General features: G+C 50.3%; 5 protein-coding genes across 5 annotated transcripts; 2 read left to right on the plus strand and 3 right to left on the minus strand.

Annotated features, from left to right (window-relative positions):
* Positions 1-2,048: 2,048 nt before the first annotated feature.
* BU24DRAFT_172076 (white collar-1) lies at positions 2,049-5,737 on the minus strand. Its single transcript, XM_033521529.1, has 5 exons — positions 4,574-5,737; positions 4,403-4,497; positions 3,906-4,347; positions 2,462-3,849; positions 2,049-2,391 (listed from the first exon to the last, which is right to left on the minus strand). The coding sequence occupies exons 1-5, from the start codon at positions 5,538-5,540 to the stop codon at positions 2,107-2,109; spliced, it is 3,177 nt and encodes a 1,058-aa protein (XP_033386831.1). The 5' UTR covers positions 5,541-5,737; the 3' UTR covers positions 2,049-2,106.
* Positions 5,738-5,753: 16 nt separating this feature from the next.
* On the plus strand, positions 5,754-6,145 carry BU24DRAFT_408398 (uncharacterized protein; the record flags this gene model as incomplete). The annotated part of the gene is made up of 2 exons (XM_033525856.1): positions 5,754-5,849; positions 5,912-6,145. The coding sequence occupies 2 exons, from the start codon at positions 5,754-5,756 to the stop codon at positions 6,143-6,145; spliced, it is 330 nt and encodes a 109-aa protein (XP_033386832.1).
* A 2,648-nt stretch (positions 6,146-8,793) lies between these two features.
* Positions 8,794-10,045, plus strand: BU24DRAFT_343964 (ribosomal protein S2; the record flags this gene model as incomplete). Its single annotated transcript, XM_033523387.1, has 3 exons — positions 8,794-8,986; positions 9,054-9,687; positions 9,745-10,045. Coding segments are annotated over 3 exons (1,128 nt in total), but the record flags the coding sequence as incomplete, so codon positions are not given.
* Positions 10,046-10,905: 860 nt separating this feature from the next.
* On the minus strand, positions 10,906-14,297 carry BU24DRAFT_369046 (extracellular developmental signal biosynthesis protein FluG). The gene is made up of 2 exons (XM_033524387.1): positions 12,792-14,297; positions 10,906-12,738 (listed from the first exon to the last, which is right to left on the minus strand). The coding sequence occupies exons 1-2, from the start codon at positions 13,941-13,943 to the stop codon at positions 11,104-11,106; spliced, it is 2,787 nt and encodes a 928-aa protein (XP_033386834.1). The 5' UTR covers positions 13,944-14,297; the 3' UTR covers positions 10,906-11,103.
* A 1,783-nt stretch (positions 14,298-16,080) lies between these two features.
* On the minus strand, positions 16,081-17,480 carry BU24DRAFT_172198 (uncharacterized protein). The gene is made up of 3 exons (XM_033521530.1): positions 16,940-17,480; positions 16,433-16,887; positions 16,081-16,378 (listed from the first exon to the last, which is right to left on the minus strand). Exons 1-3 carry the CDS (start codon positions 17,301-17,303, stop codon positions 16,364-16,366), a joined length of 834 nt encoding a protein of 277 aa, XP_033386835.1. The 5' UTR covers positions 17,304-17,480; the 3' UTR covers positions 16,081-16,363.
* Between the last annotated feature and the right edge of the window lie 1,843 nt (positions 17,481-19,323).

Consider the following 19,323-nt stretch of genomic DNA (forward strand, 5'->3'; position numbering starts at 1 on the left):
TGCGCCAAACTTTATTTTTTTGGAAATCGTAAGGTAGCGACTGGTTTAGTCACGAACGTAGGGGGTGAAAGGTTTAAAGCGTGCCGAGGTGAGGAGGGTACTTTTACGAGTAGCTTGGAATGGTAGGTAGATGGTAGCGAACGGTCTGGCTGAGGTACGATACGTGGAGAACGAGTGGGAGGGTCAAGATTCAAGAGGCTGAGAAAATTATCGTGAGGAGGTGGAAATTGGGAGACAAGAAGAGGATGAAGAGAGAAAGCAAGAGCGAAATGAATGAGGGACGACGGTATCTGCACTGGCACTGACACTGACACGACACTTGCAGTCTGGCACTGACAACAACACACACACCCACCCTTGGTCCTTGGACAGCAACCCTTTCCCTTTTCCCTTTCGCCTTCAACCCTTCAACCATTCAACCCTTGTAAAACTGGCCGTGTCCGACTCTCAGAAGTTAGAACCCTCGAACCGCAATTAACCCATGTCTGGTACCCATGTCCTTGTCAACGCCCGCCTAACGCCTGTTGATACGCTCGAACCTCGGAGGTGTCCCGCTGCGTTCATCTAATACGGTAGCTCTCTCCCTATGTTCAGCCCTGCTAGGAGCTGGGAGCTGGGAGCTTGGATCTTTTGCAGCTTCGTGTATGTGGATTGGTTGGGTTGGTGGATGGCACAGTGCAGTTGAGGCACAGTATCCCGCAAAGACTCGTCAACCCAACCTGTGATAGGAGCAATTGAAGCCATACACAGTATGGCATAGACCTACATCTGTTTCATCCTCAAGTGGGGAGTCACCTGCATACTGTACTCATACCGTACATACAACAATTTACACATAGATACACCATTCAAAGACGAAACCAAATGATTGGATACTCGAGAGGCATGCAACAGAGGATTTATAATGTCTATGAGGTGCGGATTTTTGTGCATGAAAACAGAGTACGAAGACTTGATTGATCACATTATGAGCAGTTCGATACAGAATACTAAACATCCATCTTCGACTCACAGTGTACGGAGTGCGGAGCAGATGTGTGCAGTTACATCCCAGAGCTGCTTGCACTCATCAACATTCGCGACGGGATCAGAATCGAATACCTACAATACTGTCACAGTAGGTAAGTGCAGTAATACCTTATCAACAACTCCACATCAGTCGTCTAGCTGCACATGCACTGTGATGAATCCATTACCCCCCTGGTGTCCCCCTCGCAAGCATTACAATTGCCGAAACGAAGAATAAGCAGCCATCCGTCGCTTGCTCGCGTGCCGCTTCATCCAACAACAAGGGGGTCCAGGCGACCGCAGGCCGCAGAACGATATGCACCCGAGCCTAGGTACTCGTAGGGTTTACCCAGGTGCCAGGTCCCCAATTGGGCTCATCAAGGATCTCAACCCGTAAGTCCATTAGTCCAACTTCCGCATCATCGTCGACTATTTTAAAGGCCTTTTATCTACTTGTGCTATGTACCCTGTGATCAGTAAACCATATTCGAAAGCGGTCTCTCATCAACTATCACTGCATACGGTATACGCGGTCTTGGGCCAGGCTTTGTCAATGTAAGAATGTAATTATATGTACGGTCATGATATATAAATTGGTATCTTGTATTCTTAAATCGCACACGCTGAAGCCACCACCCGTATGATTGCGAAGAGCTTGTCTCTTCTCGAACCCACGGTTCCCTAGCACCCGCAACGGCGCCCTCCCCAGTGCCAGAGCCGCCCATCTTTAAAAAAAAATCGCACTAGCCATCTGTACCTCATAACAGCTCGGAACGATGCCGCCTCCACAAGGAAGTCTGTGTTTGGTAGGTACAGGTGCAACAAAAACGAAGAAAATGTGCTGGCTGCGCAACATGAATATATGCAATACAAGCAGACAACAAACCTCCAGATCAAATTCAAGCCAATGGGAATTTAGATCGTCTAGATCGTCTATCCGTGCCCAGAGAAAGGTCGGGAACCAAAAGGAAAAGACATGGTAAGTAGGGAGAACGCCGACAGGGGTATCGTTTCATTTTGAATGCGGGGCATTCAGATCCAGACGTCAAAGAGATTAGAAAAATGGAATAGATAGGATGGTGTTCCGAATGGGCAGGCTCAGTCTGGTGGCTCCACAGCTTCCTCGATCTTCGCGGGCACTCCGCCGCCGTATCCTTGTGGGGCGGAGCCTTCCATGCGTGCAATCTTCGCTGCGTGGCTATCGCTGCTGGTCTGTTGTGGAGTCCGCTTCTCGCCATGGGCGAGCGTCGCCCCTATCGATGGCTGGGCTTCCGATTCCTGGATGGGATTTGACAGCATAGACGGATGGCGTGGGGACACGCTCTTCTTGCTCTTGTCACTCTGCGAATGTTGTGAAGAGTTCCTGGGCGATACGCGGCCATTCTATAAAATTGTCAACAAATTGTCCTGACGACATGAAGGAAAGCATGATTCATGAAGGGGAGAAACTCACTTGCTTGGCCCATCGGAGTCCGCAAGAATTGCACAAATCTCGATTGCCAGAAGGACCCCGTCGCCACTCAGGCGTGGTCCGCGTGTGACAGTTGGCGCAATCCTTTTGCAGTTGCCCAGCACCTTTTCTTCTCTTCCTCTTCTTCTTAGCCGCCAGGAGACTCTGCACCTCCTCTGCAAGATATCGATTTCGCTTCTCCATTTGTCGAAGCTCGTATTGCCAACTAGTGCTTCGGGTCGTTTTGAGCTCATCGAATACATTGTCGTCGGAAGCTAAGAACTGATCTTGATGTCCTAATGCAAGTCCCTGTTGGCCCGGCATCGTGGTGGCCGAAACCTCTGTGGACTGGAATTGTTGCCCCGAACTACTGGTGTGAGGAGTGCTCGATCCCATTCCAGGCGTCGCACCACCTTGGGCTGGTGAGGTTCCAGAAGGTACGGATTGCGCAGGAGTGAGAGAATCGCCGCCGGTGCGCTCCTTGCTTGTATACATGGAAGGTCGCTGGGCGGCGCTTCGAGTATGTCGCAACATTCTCGTTTGTCCTACGATGAAAGTGGGTTTCTGTCCTTCGGTAGCATCTCCAGGATATATGGTAGTGAATGCCTGAAGGACCTGGCCCCTTTTGTTGATCATCTCGTGCTTCACCTCAGCCTTCCTTCCGGTCCTTGCCAATTCAAGTATCCGACCAAAGTTCTGTTTCGACTCGGCTCGCATTAGTGCCTGCATACTGCTTCCAACAAGTTCCTCCGGTTGGCGATCTAGCAATTGACGGACGTTCGACGACACGAACAAAAACATGCCAGATGTAGACATCTTCGTCCACAACTCGTTATCACCGATGCCACCTGATGCGCGAACGATGGATTTGCTGAGGGTGTAAACGGGTCTCTCTCGGCCAACAAGGATGATACACTTCCGACCTTTACCCTGCTCGTTATGCAGGGAACCGTGGCCCTCGAACCACATGTACCCACTCTTCTTTCGACGAATTCGGAAAACCACATTCACCGATGTACCATTGGTGGCCTCTTTCAATTCTCTTGTCACGGGGACAATGTCACTAGGATGGCATACCGAAGATAAAGCCGTGCCCACGAGTTCACTTGGGTCATATTCCAGGATCCGAATACTCGAAGGAGACAGGTAAAGGAAGAGTCCTTTCAGAGACAGGACATGGACAACGTCATCCGTGTTTTCCAACAAAACTTTATCCCAGACGCGTCTTGTAATATCAGATTCGCCTGCAGCTCCATATGTTGTTAAAACATTGGATACCTCGTCTTTGGACACAGTCTGACCCGCATCCGAGTGGGGTTTATGTGCATCTGGGTCGAAAATGTAGCTTGGCATGGACATTCCGCGCTGGTAATTGACTCTGTAGGATCCGTCTATGGGTTGAAATTAGCATAAAACGTGGCTTTCAATGGGGCTTGGGCCAACGCACCTGCGTTCTTGTTCGTCATCGACCCAGGCTGTTCCACTAGATCTACTTGGAATCCAACGATGAATTTTATGGGACCGCCGGCCTCCCACGAAATAGGAATCATCGTCAAGAGGTTCATGAATGGCTGGCCACCTCGTCGGTAATTGATGAGACTGATCTGAGCTTCCTGTCGTGTGGTAATCATGTTTTTGAGATACAAGACAGCATCGTCATCAACATAGTTCCGTTTAACACCAGGCTCCACCTTTCCATCAGGAGACTGCAAGAATCGGCAATTCCTGCCAAGAATCATGTGTTTACTATAACCAGTGAGGCGTTCGAAGTTCTCAGAGCAATAAACAATCGGATTGTCGTCCATTGCTGCATCGCAAACCACGAAGGCGCACGATAGATCGACCGAGCCTATATCTATTTGGGGATTTTGCCTCGTGGCGACTCGCATCTTGAGAGGTTGTCAGTAATTATATTAGTCAATGAGCATCCTCAGAGGTACAAACCAGAACACCAAGCATGTCAAAGCCGGTGGACGAGTACACATTCTTGAATTGCGTTTTCATATGAGGATTGGATGTCATGGTAGATGGGAATCCCCCTACACAGACCGTTAGCATACAGTCAACTTCCAGAGACGAAAGCTGGGACTATAGGGGGAAAAAAGGGTTGCTTACCAGGGGGTGCGGTCCAAGGGAGCTTGATACCATTGTAGATCTCTTGAGAGGGTTCCTGTTTAGGGAGCCGGATAGGTGTAGGGCGTTCTTGGGGATGTATGGATGTCGTAGGGTGCACGTGTGGAGTGCTCTGGGAAGAAGGTTGCTGCTCACTGAGCGGTTGGGCGCTGGAACGGCCGCTACTTTGCTCCTGACTATTGGGGCGGGAGGGTAGATTCGCGCGCAGGTCGGGGGTTCCGCCCATGGGAGATGCATTGAACTGATCGGTGTGCGGCAAAGGCGTAAGAGAAGAGGGATCTGGTCGTGGGCCGGGCAAGGGTACATTAAAATCCTGTGCGACTGGTGAACCCATCATCGAATTGCTGAATTGCCGAGCGGAAATCAAGTTCATGTCGGTACCCATCATGGCGAGGGAGGGATCACCCATGTCCAAGGACATGTCTATAGCGGTGGGGTATGGACTATTCATATCCATGGCATCGAGGGAGAGGTTATGATGTAGGGGAGAAGCATAGGCAGAGCCCGGGCCCTGCATGTGAGGAAAGGGTGAGTTTTGGTTGGAAAACTGGGTGCTGATGGCCAAATCGGCGGTTGGGCGATGGTCATTCTGCATTTCGCTGGTGGTCCGGGGGAAAGTAGCGCCTCGCATCATACCGTCCATGGTCGCATCTGCGGGCATGCTAAATTGGAAATCCTCGAAAGCGCCGGCGGAGCCATCGCCGAAATTCATCATGGACAAGCGGCGGGAATCAGGACTGCCCATCTGCATGGCATCCGGCTGATTGGGATAGACAGGCATGCTTCGGCGGCGGTTCGCTTTCTCGTTGAGGGAAACGATATCGTTGAGTGACTGGCCATCGTCCATAGGAGTCCCAAAGCCCATGCCTTCCCCCGCCATATTCATCATATTCTGCGAGTTATTGTGCTGAGGGAAGGGCCGCTCCGGGTAGGACGTGTAGCCATTCATCTTGGCGGCGATTCCGATGCAGAGGCGGGCAGCCTCAACCAGAGGAGGACAGGAAAGAGGTTATCGCAATAGCGGATGGGCATATAATGTGCTGCATGGAGCAGGATGTGACTGTCGGAATATGAGAAGTCGCGATTTAGGGTGGGGAAGGTTTGGCGACGTCGATAGCAATGGAGAGCATGCGAGGATCAGGGCGAGGGCGGGAATTGTGAAATGCGAATGTGGGAAGGTAGCGAAGACGATGGCGGTGGTCGTGGTGGTGAACGAGGCTTCTGCTGGAGGAGGTGGTCGTGGTGGTGGTTGGTGGTGGTAAGGTAGCTAGATGCGGGTTGCGGGCCGTAAGATTGAGGGTTGCGGTGTGGTCGTGTTAGGTAGAGCGATGGAGAGAGGGTCAGATGGAAGAATCCGAGGGGTTCATGGGAGATGGTTGGGTGTGCGCGTGTGCGAATATGCGAGCCGAAGAGGAGAATGAGGAAGAGAACGAGGGAGAGAGGGAGAGGGGTGAGGAGGAGGAGGATGTGGTGGATGTGGTGGTGGTGATGGTGGCGGCGGTAGCGGTAGCGGTAGTAGTAGTGGTAGTGGTAGTGGTACGGAGTGTCGAGTAGGTAAGTAAGAGGTGGTTAGCTGGATAGCTAGTAACCTGGCCTGGGTACCTTCCTAGTTGCTAACTAACAGTGAGAGCCATGAAGAAGCTCGGGAGGGAGTAAGGATGCTGATAATGATGATGATGCTGATGGCGGGAAGGATGGGAAGGGCGGAGAAATGGGATGGAATGGGATGGGAGAATGGGAGAATGGGGGGGGGGGGGGAAATGGGGTATTGCGATATTACACTGGACTTTTCGGGGGGGCCTTTTTTGGCTTTGGGGTGGGAAAAAAGAAAATGGGCAATAGCATGGGATTCCAGTTTTCTCGGTCATTCTCCTCCTCGCCGTCTCATTATTCGATACTACTACCTCCTAGTAACTAACTCATACAACTACAACTATGTATTACACTAATACATGAATTAGCCCATTACCGCCGTGGTTAAGTACCGGTAGTATAGCAAAGAGAATCTTCTCTTCCAAGTTAACTAAACCTGTCAACGCCACCACTTTCCTTTCTACTCATATTTATACCTAGGCAGGGTCCTAGGTAGATATCTCGCACAACCTACTTTCTTCATTCTTCTACTACCATCTAGAGTAATATGTACTGCTTAGAGAGTGCTCCGTACTGCCACCGTCACCGTAATCATCGTTACCGTATCCGTGTCATTCGTTTCACCTCGTCTCGTCTCGTCTCGTGCCCAAAATCCTCCAGCCGCCCAAGCTGCCTAATCAGCAGCACCATTATTAGTCGCAAATAATGGGCCTACCCATTGGCGCAAAGATCGGCCATGATTGTTTGCAAAATTGATGTACAAGCACAGTATTACTGCAGAACCGTACGGCACGTATATGGTCTGTCATACGACACGACACCTGTTCGTACGAGGCATTTCGGGCACGCTGCCTTGTTAGGTGCGATATAAGTACTGTGCAGATGCGTTCCAAGCACAGTATATACAGTACAGTACAGCCACCTACTACGATACTCTCACCGTGTCGATTCCTTACAATATGAATGGGCCGTGGTTGTATTTGTGCTTGTAGTACACCTACAAGAGGACCTACGAGAAAGCTGTACTGCACAGTACTGACTAGACACCTAGAGTAGGCCCTTGCTAAGTTAATACATCGTACTCGCAGTTATGTATTACGGAGTGTGTATGCACACATGTATAAATGTGTGGGGGATGGGCGGTGGGCGACGGGCGATGCGGTTACAAGTACCGGTACACACGACAACAGATACTCGTAATGTAGTAACTTACGCATTACTGTGTAGTGTCAAGTATGTACACTGTACTGTGTGGTTACTTCGTAGTTACTGTGTACGTGATATGTGCGGACTACGGAGGATTTTAACCTGCGAAACCGTATGGACATTTCTACTTTCCCATAGCGGTTAGCGAATGATATCATCAATTTCCCGTCCTCTCGTCTATCCCCCGAGAGAGAGAACTGCCCGCTACGTCTTACTCACATTACCACCATTGCAATAATAATAATACTGTGTAGTAACAACCTGGGTGTTCTACGGTAAAAGTACCAAGGGGCAGTTGGCAGTCGAATTTCAGGGAAACGCACGGCAAAAACAAATTCAAACAAATCCACTCACACAAATAAGTATCCTAACTCTAACTAGGTACCCGCAAGACCCCTTCGTGCCTAGCACCCACGAGTAGTACAAAGCCTACTACTGTGTACATATGCCCATGGGCCATGTTCCATCGACGATCGAGAGACAAAAGACAATACAAGCACCGAAAGTGACAGCTACTAACCACAGGTGTCCTAGCTTGGCCGGGCTGGCTGACATGGGCACACAAAGTACTGCGCACTGTGTATGTACACCAATCACACGCTTACTTTCTTACGAGGTAATTACTTACACTGTACTCATAGTTAGTATGAGTATAAGTCTGTTTGACTACCTAGGTAGGTATGTACGAGGTGTCTAAGCCTAGCCTAGGTACTCGTAGGCTAGGTCCATGTGCATTCTATAGAGTTGAGCACACGGTAGCCAGGACTCGTAACAGGTAGAGAGATACAACCAAGGATGAGGCGATCACTTGTAACTACGAAGTATGACTATGAACAGCACGGATGGTGTCCGTCCATCAGCAGCACTCGTCAAGGGAATGGCATCTGATTCTTCCTGTCTTTCCTTACCACCCATCTGCACGTCATTTTACGTTGAAACCCTTACTCAAGTACGTTTTCAATCTCATACCTGGATCAACTCTCTACGAACATGCTCACTCTCCATGTATGACTTAGGCTCGTAGATACCTAGTTGTTATTATTGCCTAGTCGATGCCTCGGCCTTGTTTGTCGCGTGCGTTCTTGGGGTTTGATGCTAGATACCATGTCACGTGGACCTCCACCAATGGCATGCGACACGCCCTTACCCTAAACAGACGGTGATATGGTCTGTGCACATCATATTCGATGCCAGGCTTGGCAATTCATTCTCCCAAAAAGTTTACCAACAGAGTTCCATTCTGGCCATTCAACTCCACCTTGCCCTCACCACGATGATAATACGGAGTTTTGCTGTGCGCGCTGGTGAATTGCCTCTAATTGACTCCATTATACCCTCTGCTAAACCTTATAGGCCGCCAACCCCTCGCCCGGAATACGCTCCGTCCCCTGCGCCGATTTTTGTCGTCTGATGTCGAAACATCGGCGGAGAACAGCCTCAAACAGTTGCAGGCACTCGAAAGCCAGCTGAATGCGCACCTCCACCAACCAGTCCCTTCGCTAGATCCCGAGGCAGATGCCACCGTCGACACCACCACCGCGCCTTCACAGCTTGTCCAGTCGATAGCTGAACAATACCATCTCCATAAGCAGCAGCGTCAGTCTCTAATCTTGACTTAGCATTCCTTGACTACCCGACGCATTCAACTGACTCTATGGCGCAGAACAACTGTCAGGAAAGCTAGGTTCCGACATCAGCCCTCACTACCAGCCACATACGCTCCTCAGCAACCCGCCCTCCCCCGCCGATGTGACTTTGGAACTGCTCCTTGCTTCAGAAGCCCACCAGGGACACGCAACATCGCTTTGGAACCCTGCCAACGCGCGATACATTCACGGAATCCGTCAAGGAACTCACATCATCTCGCTAGAAGTCACCGCAGCGCATCTCCGCAGAGCTTCCAAGGTCGTTCAGCAAGTGTGTAGGAATGCTGGAATCGTCCTCTTTGTTGGCACCCGCGACGGGCAGGACACTGCCGTCGTTCGAGCCGCTCAACTTGCCAAAGGATACCATCTGTTCGAGCGGTGGATACCCGGGAGCATCACGAACGGTCAGCAGATTCTCGGCAAATGCCGCACCAAGGTCCTCAACCACTTAGACGAAGAGGTGCCTGGATTCGAGGAGCAACTGTTCGACCGACCGGTGCTTCGTCCGGACCTTGTGGTCTGCTTAAATCCCTTGGAAAATTATGTGTTGCTCCACGAGTGCGCGCTGAACCAAATCCCCACAATCGGTGTTATCGATACCAATGCTGATCCCACATGGGTGACATATCCCATTCCGGCCAACGATGACAGGTAAGGATCATATCCCACCAGCCAATGCAAAGAACGATCGCTAATCATATGTCTTAGTCTCCGATGCATCCAGGTGATTGCCGGCGTTCTTGGCCGTGCCGGTGAGACTGGCCAGAAACAACGTCTGCGACATGCCGACGAGACTGGCGAAGCAGTTTACCCCCGCGCCTCAGGGTTGACTCTTCCGGAGCAACTGGACGATGGTACGACTGCACCATCGGAGGTGCAATCCGACTCGAATGACGTTCTAAGTGCAAAAGGCGATATCGTCGATGAACGGGAGTTAGCCGCCAAACTGGAAGATGCCAACAATCGTGATGGCCGTAGGCATGGGCACAGGATCAAGGCTTCGTCGTAATTTATGTTCAAGCGGGGATCTTCAATGTAGCATCTATATGTAAAACCATCATGTATATACGTACGCACAATTGGCAGCGTTCCAGGTTCACCGTACAAAATATCCATTCGACGTGTGCATGCGCATCATTGCCGCTAATCCTCTACAACTTTCTTCGACTGCCTTCGCTTGAACGTCGTCCACTTACGAGTACAACAACGAGAGCATAAAGCTTCCATTCGATCAGGCTATACGTGGACCATTTATATACCTCTTCCTCTTCCCCATCCATCGTCGCAACAGGTAACAAACCCAACTCATCCTACCCCCTTCGCACCCAATCTATGCGAGCGAGCCGTATCTATCTCAAGTACCGGGTCCTCCATACCGAAATGCTACATATCGTCCATGCCCAGACCCCGCTCCCCCTCTTCTCCCGCCGACAATCGCAACAAGCAGCCATATCGTACTCATGGAATAGCTTCTGGATTCGTAGTGAGCGAACATGGTACCATCTGTGTGAGATAGTACTCATCTATATTTTTTTCGCCAAAGAGAAAGCATGTTCTGCTTCATGGGATACTGTAAAGGATCCAATCTCACTATTTCCTTTCGTCGCATACAGAAATCGCATAGTTGGTAGTATTGACGCCCTTTTGCTTTATTTTACTGCGCAGTCTATCAATTGGGATGATGGAGATGATACGTGATAAGGCAGGGTCACCGAATCTTTCAATTCGGCCAACTACTCTGCGATTATGCGTGGTGCCCATGCGTGAGATGGCCGTTCCATAATCTGAAAGTTAGTATCGCTCGCTCGCGATGCGTATCAAGAACTATCTATCATGGTATGGGAGGATGAGGCTCGCGGAGAAAGGGTACGCATTACATATAGATATATACGAGTATATGAAGAAGATAGCATTGCAGGCCGTCAAGTCATATCTACCTAAATTATTCGAAGACAACTGTCGCAGCAATGCCGTCGAAATACGTGAATATACGGTATCCAAAAAAGCACATGACTAGAGAATAAAAATCAAGCCAGCAATACTTCACTCGAGAATGACCCCGACTTCCTAGTATCTCTCGATCATCCAGATTCGACGCTCCGCGCCCTCCATTCTTCCAAGCATCTGACTCTCCGCCCTCCTCATGTTCAGAAAATCATCCGCCACGCCCTGGGCCAGCATTCCCTTGAGCTCCTCATCGGTTTCCAGGGCAGTCCATGCCTCCTCTACCCTGGCGGGCAGCTTGGATCGAACTCCATAGGTCGCCCTTTGCTCCTCGGTAAGCTTGCTCGGGTTCACAGGCACATCTTTCGCGTCAAAAACGACGTCGCTGCCCACAGGCACGGACCTGAGTCCCAAGATTCCTCCCCCGAGGATGGCCGCAATGGCGAGGTACATGTTCGCGAAGCCGTCGAGGCATCGAACCTCCCAGCGGCCGGGCTCCACGCGCCGGAGAGGCGTCTCGCGGTTCTGCGTGCCCCAGGCCAACCACGTCCCACCCGTCCAGCTGTCGTCCCTCACCCTTCCGTAGCTCTCCGCCTCGGGCAGCGTGAAGGCGCAGATTGCGGGCAAGTGTGCGAGCACGCCGCCGACGAAGAACGCCATGTCCCGCTGCGAGGAGGTCGGTAGAAGGGAAATGTGTGCGTGCGCGGCCGTCCCTGTCTCCGCGAACGGCTGGGGGTGGAATGTGGCGCGAAGGTCCCGACTTGCTGAGACGTTTGTGATTATTTGTCGGGCCTGTATGAGGACGTCTATTGCCTGCATTGGTGGTAACGGAGGTAGAATGAACTCGTACTGGCCCGGTCCTGATTCGGAGTGAAACTGTTGGACCTCAATTCCTGCCTCCGCGAGGCCTTCCGTGATATCTCCAAGCAGCGGGAGAGCAACGAGGTACTGGTCAGGTGTCATCGTACCCCAAGCTTGATTTGATGTGATCGGGAGGAACGCTTCATCACTAGGATTCCCCGGCGAAGTGGGCTGGTCGTTTCGGCGAAGGAATGTCACCTCGATCTCAAAACCGCATAGTAGTGATATGCCATGATTGTACTGCAGGTCGTTGAGGAGCGCCTCGAGGTTGGAGCGAGGACATTCGCGTGCCGGACGCCCTGAGCTATCACGCCAGTAGCACAATACTGTTGCGGATGGCAAAGGGTCGTTCTTATGAGTACACCTGAGTGAACGGAGGTCTGGCTCAACGTAGATCTGCCCGACAGGATTTCCTACTGACGTAAGGGTATCGTTCTGTAGAGTGCCAGTGTTTCCCTGCGAGATACCTATACGTTCCCCCGAGGAAATGATACGGGTGAACTCCTTGATCGGTAGGATCCTTGCCCTCAGAGTCCCCAAGAAATCGGGCCACTGCACGTAGACATATTTTACGTGACCATTCGCTTTCATGAAGGTTTCTAGAAGTTGAATGTCATACACATGTGCTTGGGTTGGAGGAGGTGGAAATGATGGAACATTTGCATCCCCACTTATGGACTTGGGTGGTGGCGGGAACGGAGGAGCCTCAAATGATTCCTGCTCAGTGGATTTGGGGCGCCACGGCAGCGATTGTTGAATGATCGGCTCTATTTCCCTGAAATCGACCGTGTAACGGAGATCGTATAGTGTATTAGAATTATTGAATAGTACATCCTTTGTTAAATTTATGGCCTGGTGCGCTGTCAAGTCATTCTTGTCAACATATTCGAGAAGTAACTGTCTCAGTCAGTATCGTGGAACGTATTCGAGTACAGCCAAGAGAAACTTACGTCTAACCAGACCTCGCGGAACTGTTTGTTTGCGAGCCAATATGTCTCCGGAAACCAATGTCCGTCACTAGAGTACAAGATTTTACTGCCGGGAACTAACTCGAGTGACTGGCGTAGGATCGCCTTTTGGCCGTCGCGACTCACCATGGGAAAGACTTCGCCGATGTCCAGATAAACGTGCTTGTAGACAGTCGCAAGGTATCCGGCTTCCCGCGTGAACGGATACGCAGAATGCAACAGAACAAATGGAACGCGGGGATAGTTTTCGATCAGTGCCTGCAAATATGATGGATTTGATTGCCTCAAGCTAATGTCATTATCTCCAAGGCCTGTATGAAATTGTAGAGGTTTTGCTAGTGCATCCGGGTGTGTCAGGGCTTCGGATAGGATTTCCAGAGTGCGTAGGACTAGGTAGTCGTTCAATGCTTTTCTCTCGATTCTGAACTTGCGCTTGCGGACACAACGTTCAACATAACGTTCAAAGGGACGACCGACGTCAATTGCTGCCTCCTCATAACTAGGTTCAATGTCAAGCCCTGACCGGTAGCAAATTGCGGTCTTGAAACCTGCAACTTCGACATCTTGAATCGCATCCTGGATCTCGCGCTCAAAGTCATCAGTAAACGCGAGCCAGGTATCTGTGAAGTAGCTTGCGTGCTTCAAGTCGGAATCCGTGGCATCTCCTACAATCCCTTCCATCAGCCTTTCGGCAACCGTCTCGATCCGGACAATCCGCTTCGTGGGCGCTTTGGTACACCTATCGTGCCAGTTGTACTCATACACCGTCTCTGGGCCTGCCAGGCCATCATCCATGAGAATAGCATGAGTACCATCAATGCATTTCTGGTACAGTCTTTCAGGATCGCTTCTCAACCACTCAATCCTCTGCTCCAACACGTCTTCCCAATCGGCATCGTCGGCACATTCGTACAATTCTCGGAGCTGCCGGGCCGCCCGAAGATGGGGAAGCGATTTGAAAGTATCCCTCAGAGCGCGACCTTGAGCTTCGGAGGTGATGGACTCGAAGGGATGAGCATCAATATGCGACGGCAGGAGGAGGTTGTGAGCATGGTTGTCGATCAGAGGAAAGTTGTGCACCACATGCCGAAGCTGCTCAACGGTTGGGCGGGGTAGAATTGGTTCGGACGCCATGTCCGGTATGTTGTTTGTGAAATAATATACAGAGTATTATTATTCTTTCTATACCTAGTACGAGTAATATCTCTTCCTGCCCCTGCTTTCGTAAGGCGTTGAAACTTGGCAGCAGTTCTGGAAAATGACGTCGATGGGGAGATGGACGTTGTGAAGTGGAGACAGCCGACAAAACCCTATGAGGGACAACTAAGCATGCTCGTAGGGATCCCCTTGGGTATCTAGAACGTGGAAAAGGGTCGTAAAATGAAACAAAACGCGTAAAGAGGTGCTCTCATAGGAAAGATTTTGTCGGCCGGAACATTGATAGTAGCTATTAAGAAGGTTGCCTATCTAGAAAGGAAGCCAAGTCAGGCTCAGAGGATTACGTTGGATGAATGGATGTGACCATGTCCTTACACACATGGTACTAACTACTAAGGGACCATAACATATCTCGTACCTACAGGTACCCAGGCACCCAGGCAAATAGGTAAATACTTTAAGGAGTAGTAAAGATGGGTATACGATTTCCGCAATAGGTAGGATTGATGCGCTTCTGCTTTTTATAAAAAAAATAACGGCAATCAAAATGAGAGTAAAGGGATCAAGAATACCCCAACAATTATTCTTACTGCATCATGGTCAATTCTTTCAAGCGTGTGCATACCCCGGTGAAAGTGAGGCTGGATGAAGCAACTGGCGGGGATATCCATCGTAAAAACAGCCACACCAGAACGTTGGTGTCAAGTTGAAATTTTCAAACTCATATGGAGTACAAATATGTACGGTATGGTTGGTTTTCTAGAAAGTTCTGCGCACCGAGGAGCCATGTGTTGCAAACGCAAACCTACATACCAGGTACCAGAGGTACCCAGGCACCTTAGACCACTGGGAGCTGGCCTTAAAGCATAGTTATAACAGTCGGCTACCGAGGAAATATGTCTACACGAGCTGTGTTCTTACATTACAGAACCCACAAGATCCAACCTCTTATAAGCAGCAGCGCGTCCAAAAGCCCCAAACTTGTAGAAGTCGAACACGCCGACCCGACTATTTCTAGCCGGCAACCCAGTACACTGGAGAAGAAAACCATGCCCCCCATCCATACCCAAAGCGGAAACAGGCAACGCAACACCGAACCGAATCAGAGACGAAGCTCATCTTCACCAAATCTGGCCGGGGCCACGATTCCCTCACTCTCCCTAATTCTTGTGACTAGGAAGGTAAGGTTAAGCTAAACGGCCAAATCAATTCACCGTACTGGTTATGCGAAAACGTACTGGTTGACGAGTGTGAGGGCCTTTGCTGCTTGGCACGTGTTTGAAGACCAGTTTCACGCTGGTTGCATCACAACGACCTTTGACATATCAAATGATCCTGGAACATACCCAGTAGGGTTAACTAACTATATCTTCCCCTGTTCTTCATTCGTCAAGGAAGGTTGATCAAGACTGAAATGGGTACGGAGAAAGTACAAGGCCATGTCGTTGGGGACGTCATGAACAAAGGTACCGAGATGATGATGAGCGGGCCTTTTCAAAGCCTTGCTCCGCATTGATGAAACGGATCACCACCAATCAGCCATGTAGATTCATCTTTGGATCAAGTTATGTTCCTGGTAGTTTTTGTTGTGAAACTTGCCGATCGGACTTGACAGCCCTTTGCTCTACGAGGTACTGTCCTGGTGCTCAAGGGAGTTCCCCAAAGAGACTACCCCACAATGTGAGAGATACACGAAGAAACATTGGTCGGTCTTTGCAAATGTGATGGCCTGAGTTTGGGAGGAAACGATATGTTTGAAGTGCTCGTCATTCCAACTATGATATTTATGTGACAGTATAAGAAATTCGGCAAATGCCCGCTTTTGCACCATAGACCCGAGTAGTCTCTGGTGAAAGTTATGGTAGAGTATGTGGTCAGATGGAGTGGAAGGCAATGGTGAGACTAAGAGACACTATGGGATAGAATGGGTGACTGCGGGTTAAAAGGCACGGATCTGATTGCACTGGAAATGTCCGGATGGGGTTTCTAATGCGTGGCGAGCCGGCCGAGAAGCCCAAGGAAGAAGAATGAGAGATGCAAGGAGTGACCTGAGCTCCGTGGTGCCCGCTAATAAGTTCCCATTTCGATTATACCCAAATGAAACACCATGAACGCCCAAGAAACCAATATATGACACAGGTGAAGGTATGACAACCGACGAAACGTGACCGTCTATGTAGAGGTTCGATACAGCCACTAGATAGAGCAACGTTGATACAGCTGATTATTCGAAATCGAGATGCAATCTTACTCTCGTAAAGCATGATGGCGGGGCATGACGTGGGTGGGTGAGGCGCGGATTAAGCAGCGTCGGGTATTGGGAGATGGCTTAGGGGCGATCTCACCATCCGAGAGCATATGGAACGAGGTGTCGTGACTTCCAATGCCATGCGCAACTATACGTTGGTGACCTGAAGAGATGTTAGTACTGTCCCTAGACTAACACAAGATGCCATTGCACCTACCTTGAGAATCCGCCTTGAATAGTCCTCGTTGTCAGCAATGCTGCCATTGCTCTGCCTCCTGTTCATGAACTCGGGATCGAGGCGTGAGTCCGTCATGGAGGAGTTGCTCGTGTGGAGCTTTCCTCCCGAGACAAAAGAGTTCACGGCAGCTTGACGGCGATACTCCTCTTCGACCTCCCGTCGTCGTTTGTGTCGGAGGAACAGAAGAACACCTCCAATGATGGCAGCAAGCGCCAAAACTCCTACGACCACGCCGACTGCGATTCCAACCTTGTTAGGGCCACTCGACTTGTCGCTCTTGGGATCAGGTGTTTCGGTGACAACGGCGGTCTCAACGGCCTCTGAGGTCTGTTTGGCAACTCGGGAGCTGGCCGATGAGGAATCCGGCTCGTAGAATTCAACCTTGTTCCGTGTGAATCCGGTAAGGTCGACCCAGTAGTGGTCGGCGCCGCCACCTACTATAGATTAGTGATGTTGACATTTGAGAAGAAAAACATGATTACATACAAAAGTCGGTATCGATTCCACTGCAAGTGGTCTCGCAAGAACTGTTGGCGACCTTGGCACTCTTTGGTGGGATCTGGTCACCACACCAGCAGTTGGTACCTTCGGACAGACCCATGACGTTCTTTCCTAGTTGAAGACAGATCTGTTGGCAGTTGCCTTCACTCTGAAAGCGCCATGGGCCATGATCCTCGAGGGGTACTGAGGTCTTGAAGCATCCGATGGAAGTGATTGCGCTTGCTGGTCGCTGAGAGGTAGGGGTGGGGATCAGAACGATCGAGGATGAGGCCGAGGTTGTGATCTGTGCCGAAGCCATGGAAAAGACTGACGCCGCCACGAGGACGGATAGTGCTTTAGATGTGAACATGATGTGGGATGATCCGGGTTGGAAGGAAAGGGACTGAATATGGATATATGGAGGATCCGTCTAGACCGGTGAACTGGATTCGATGAAGCCTTCAAACGTCCTCTTTCTCACTCTTGTCGTGATGAGCGAAGAGCTTTTACTGTTGGTCTACAGGGAAGTAGCCAGACACATAGGCCAGAGTCGTGAGCGAGGACGCTGGTGAGAAGGGGTAAACGATGTGGTTAGCAAACGAAAAGGAGTAAGAGAGGCCGATGCAGTAATGGTCAATGAGGTCGATGGCGAGAGTGGCAGTGGTGATCGAGGTGGTCGAGCGACACCACAGGTCGAGAGGGCTGGATGGATGGAGGGATGGATGGATAGAGTTGTTGTTGACGTTGAAGCGATGGTTTGCTGGTGTATCAACGCAGACTCGCTCAGCGATGCCTGTGAGTTGAGTGCCGGATGTGAAACACGAAGCGTTGGGATTGCGGGCAGTGAGTCCCTGGAATGCAGTGAAACGCGTTTGACCCCTTTCTCTCACTCTCGTGTGTTTGTGTATATGTGCAAAGACGTGGGTGGGTGGGTGGATGGACAGAAAGGAATGTATCAATGGTCGATGGATTGATGTGAATGAAGTACGAAGTCGAAGGTGGATAGCGAATGTGGTTGTGACGACAAGGACAGACGATTGAATGAGTGGAAATGGGAAGAAGGAGAGAGCGTGTGAGTGTGAGAGAGAGGGAGAGAGAGTGGTGGAGCGAGCGGCGGGTGAGTGAGGAAGTGAGTTGACTCGTGAGTAATGGAGAGTAGGGCACCGGCAAGGTACGAGGTACAAGGTACAGTAACAGAGTAGGTAAAGTGAGGGCGTGAGTGACCAGAGCGTTTGATGAATTTGGGGTGAGTGGGTGGGTGGATGATTGGCTGATTGGCCGACTGGTTGACTGGGATAAGTGGAGCACAGCAAGCAAGACTCAGGGGAAAGAGAGCGAGGCCGAATAAAGATGGGAGGTGGAGGGAGGATCCATTCATTCATTGGTCCATGAGGGACAGGGGATCCTACAGGGATGAAGCAGGAAAGAAGGACAAGGAAGAGGAGAAACTACAGGGGAGAGTGATAGTGAACAGCAATAAATAATAACTAGTGGGAGCAACGCCGTAATCTCCAGGATTGGAATAGAAAGGGAAGGGAAGGGAAGGGAAGGGAAGGGAAGAGGAAGAGGAAGAAAAGGTTAAAGAGAAGAGAGCGAGTGCGTGTATTCATCCAACACGCGTTCCATATTGAATCGTATATTGGGCTCCGTCTCCATCCTCATCCCCATATCTGCATAGGTACTTTTGTAGGTGCTCAGACGTGGCAGGTAGGCGCTGGACTGTCCGTGGAGCAGATGATTATAATATGTGTAATAATATGGTGTATTACAGTACATACGGAGTACACCTGTGCAGACGGAGTATCTTCAGTTGGATAAACTCGCGCAGATAAGTATAATATCGTCCATCTGCCTGTGCCTCACACTGTACTCCGTGTACACACTCTCTTGTGTAGGTAGGTAATACGCCGCGTGTGTTGTTCCTGTTCCTGTTCCTGTGCCTGTGCCCGCGGGCTGCCGCCCTGTGCCATCAACCTTGCCTTGTACCTGAATTAGCCAAGACACTCTCACACCCATTCAGATTCACACTACGTACCACTATCAACAGTCTACGACTACCTGCAGGTACAGTACTCATTAACACGCCAACAATATCTACAAGTACAAGTACTATGGAACCACAGCAGTGATATGTGCGGAGGGAGTACTGAACTAATTGAACCACCAGTATCGTGTAGCTTCGTAGCCTCTTTGCAATTGCGTGTCTTTGGCTAGTTACCACTCCTGAAATGAATACCTACCCATAGGTAACGGTACTTCCATTCCTGTGTGTTCCGTGCTGCACTGTAGCAGCGTCATCAAAGTATGGACGAATTCATCTTACAGACCTATACGGAAAACTGCACTGTATCTCAACAGTCTCTACGGACTACTCCGTACACAGTCTGACA

Source organism: Aaosphaeria arxii, assembly GCF_010015735.1.
Source record: "Aaosphaeria arxii CBS 175.79 unplaced genomic scaffold BU24scaffold_3, whole genome shotgun sequence".
Taxonomy (NCBI): Eukaryota; Fungi; Ascomycota; class Dothideomycetes; order Pleosporales; genus Aaosphaeria; species Aaosphaeria arxii.

Bases quoted from the DNA above. Each gene is read 5' to 3' on its own strand.
- BU24DRAFT_172076 (XM_033521529.1), bottom strand. From the start codon at position 5,540: ATGAATGGCTACACGTCCTACCCGGAGCGGCCCTTCCCTCAGCACAAT. The intron at 4,498-4,573 runs GTAAGCAACCCT...CGGTCTGTGTAG, and splicing joins CCCTTGGACCGCACCCCCTG to GGGGATTCCCATCTACCATG. The intron at 4,348-4,402 runs GTTTGTACCTCT...CAACCTCTCAAG, and splicing joins TTGACATGCTTGGTGTTCTG to ATGCGAGTCGCCACGAGGCA.
- BU24DRAFT_369046 (XM_033524387.1), bottom strand. From the start codon at position 13,943: ATGGCGTCCGAACCAATTCTACCCCGCCCAACCGTTGAGCAGCTTCGG. The intron at 12,739-12,791 runs GTAAGTTTCTCT...TGACTGAGACAG, and splicing joins TCCGCGAGGTCTGGTTAGAC to TTACTTCTCGAATATGTTGA.
- BU24DRAFT_172198 (XM_033521530.1), bottom strand. From the start codon at position 17,303: ATGTTCACATCTAAAGCACTATCCGTCCTCGTGGCGGCGTCAGTCTTT. The intron at 16,888-16,939 runs GTATGTAATCAT...AATCTATAGTAG, and splicing joins TGGAATCGATACCGACTTTT to GTGGCGGCGCCGACCACTAC.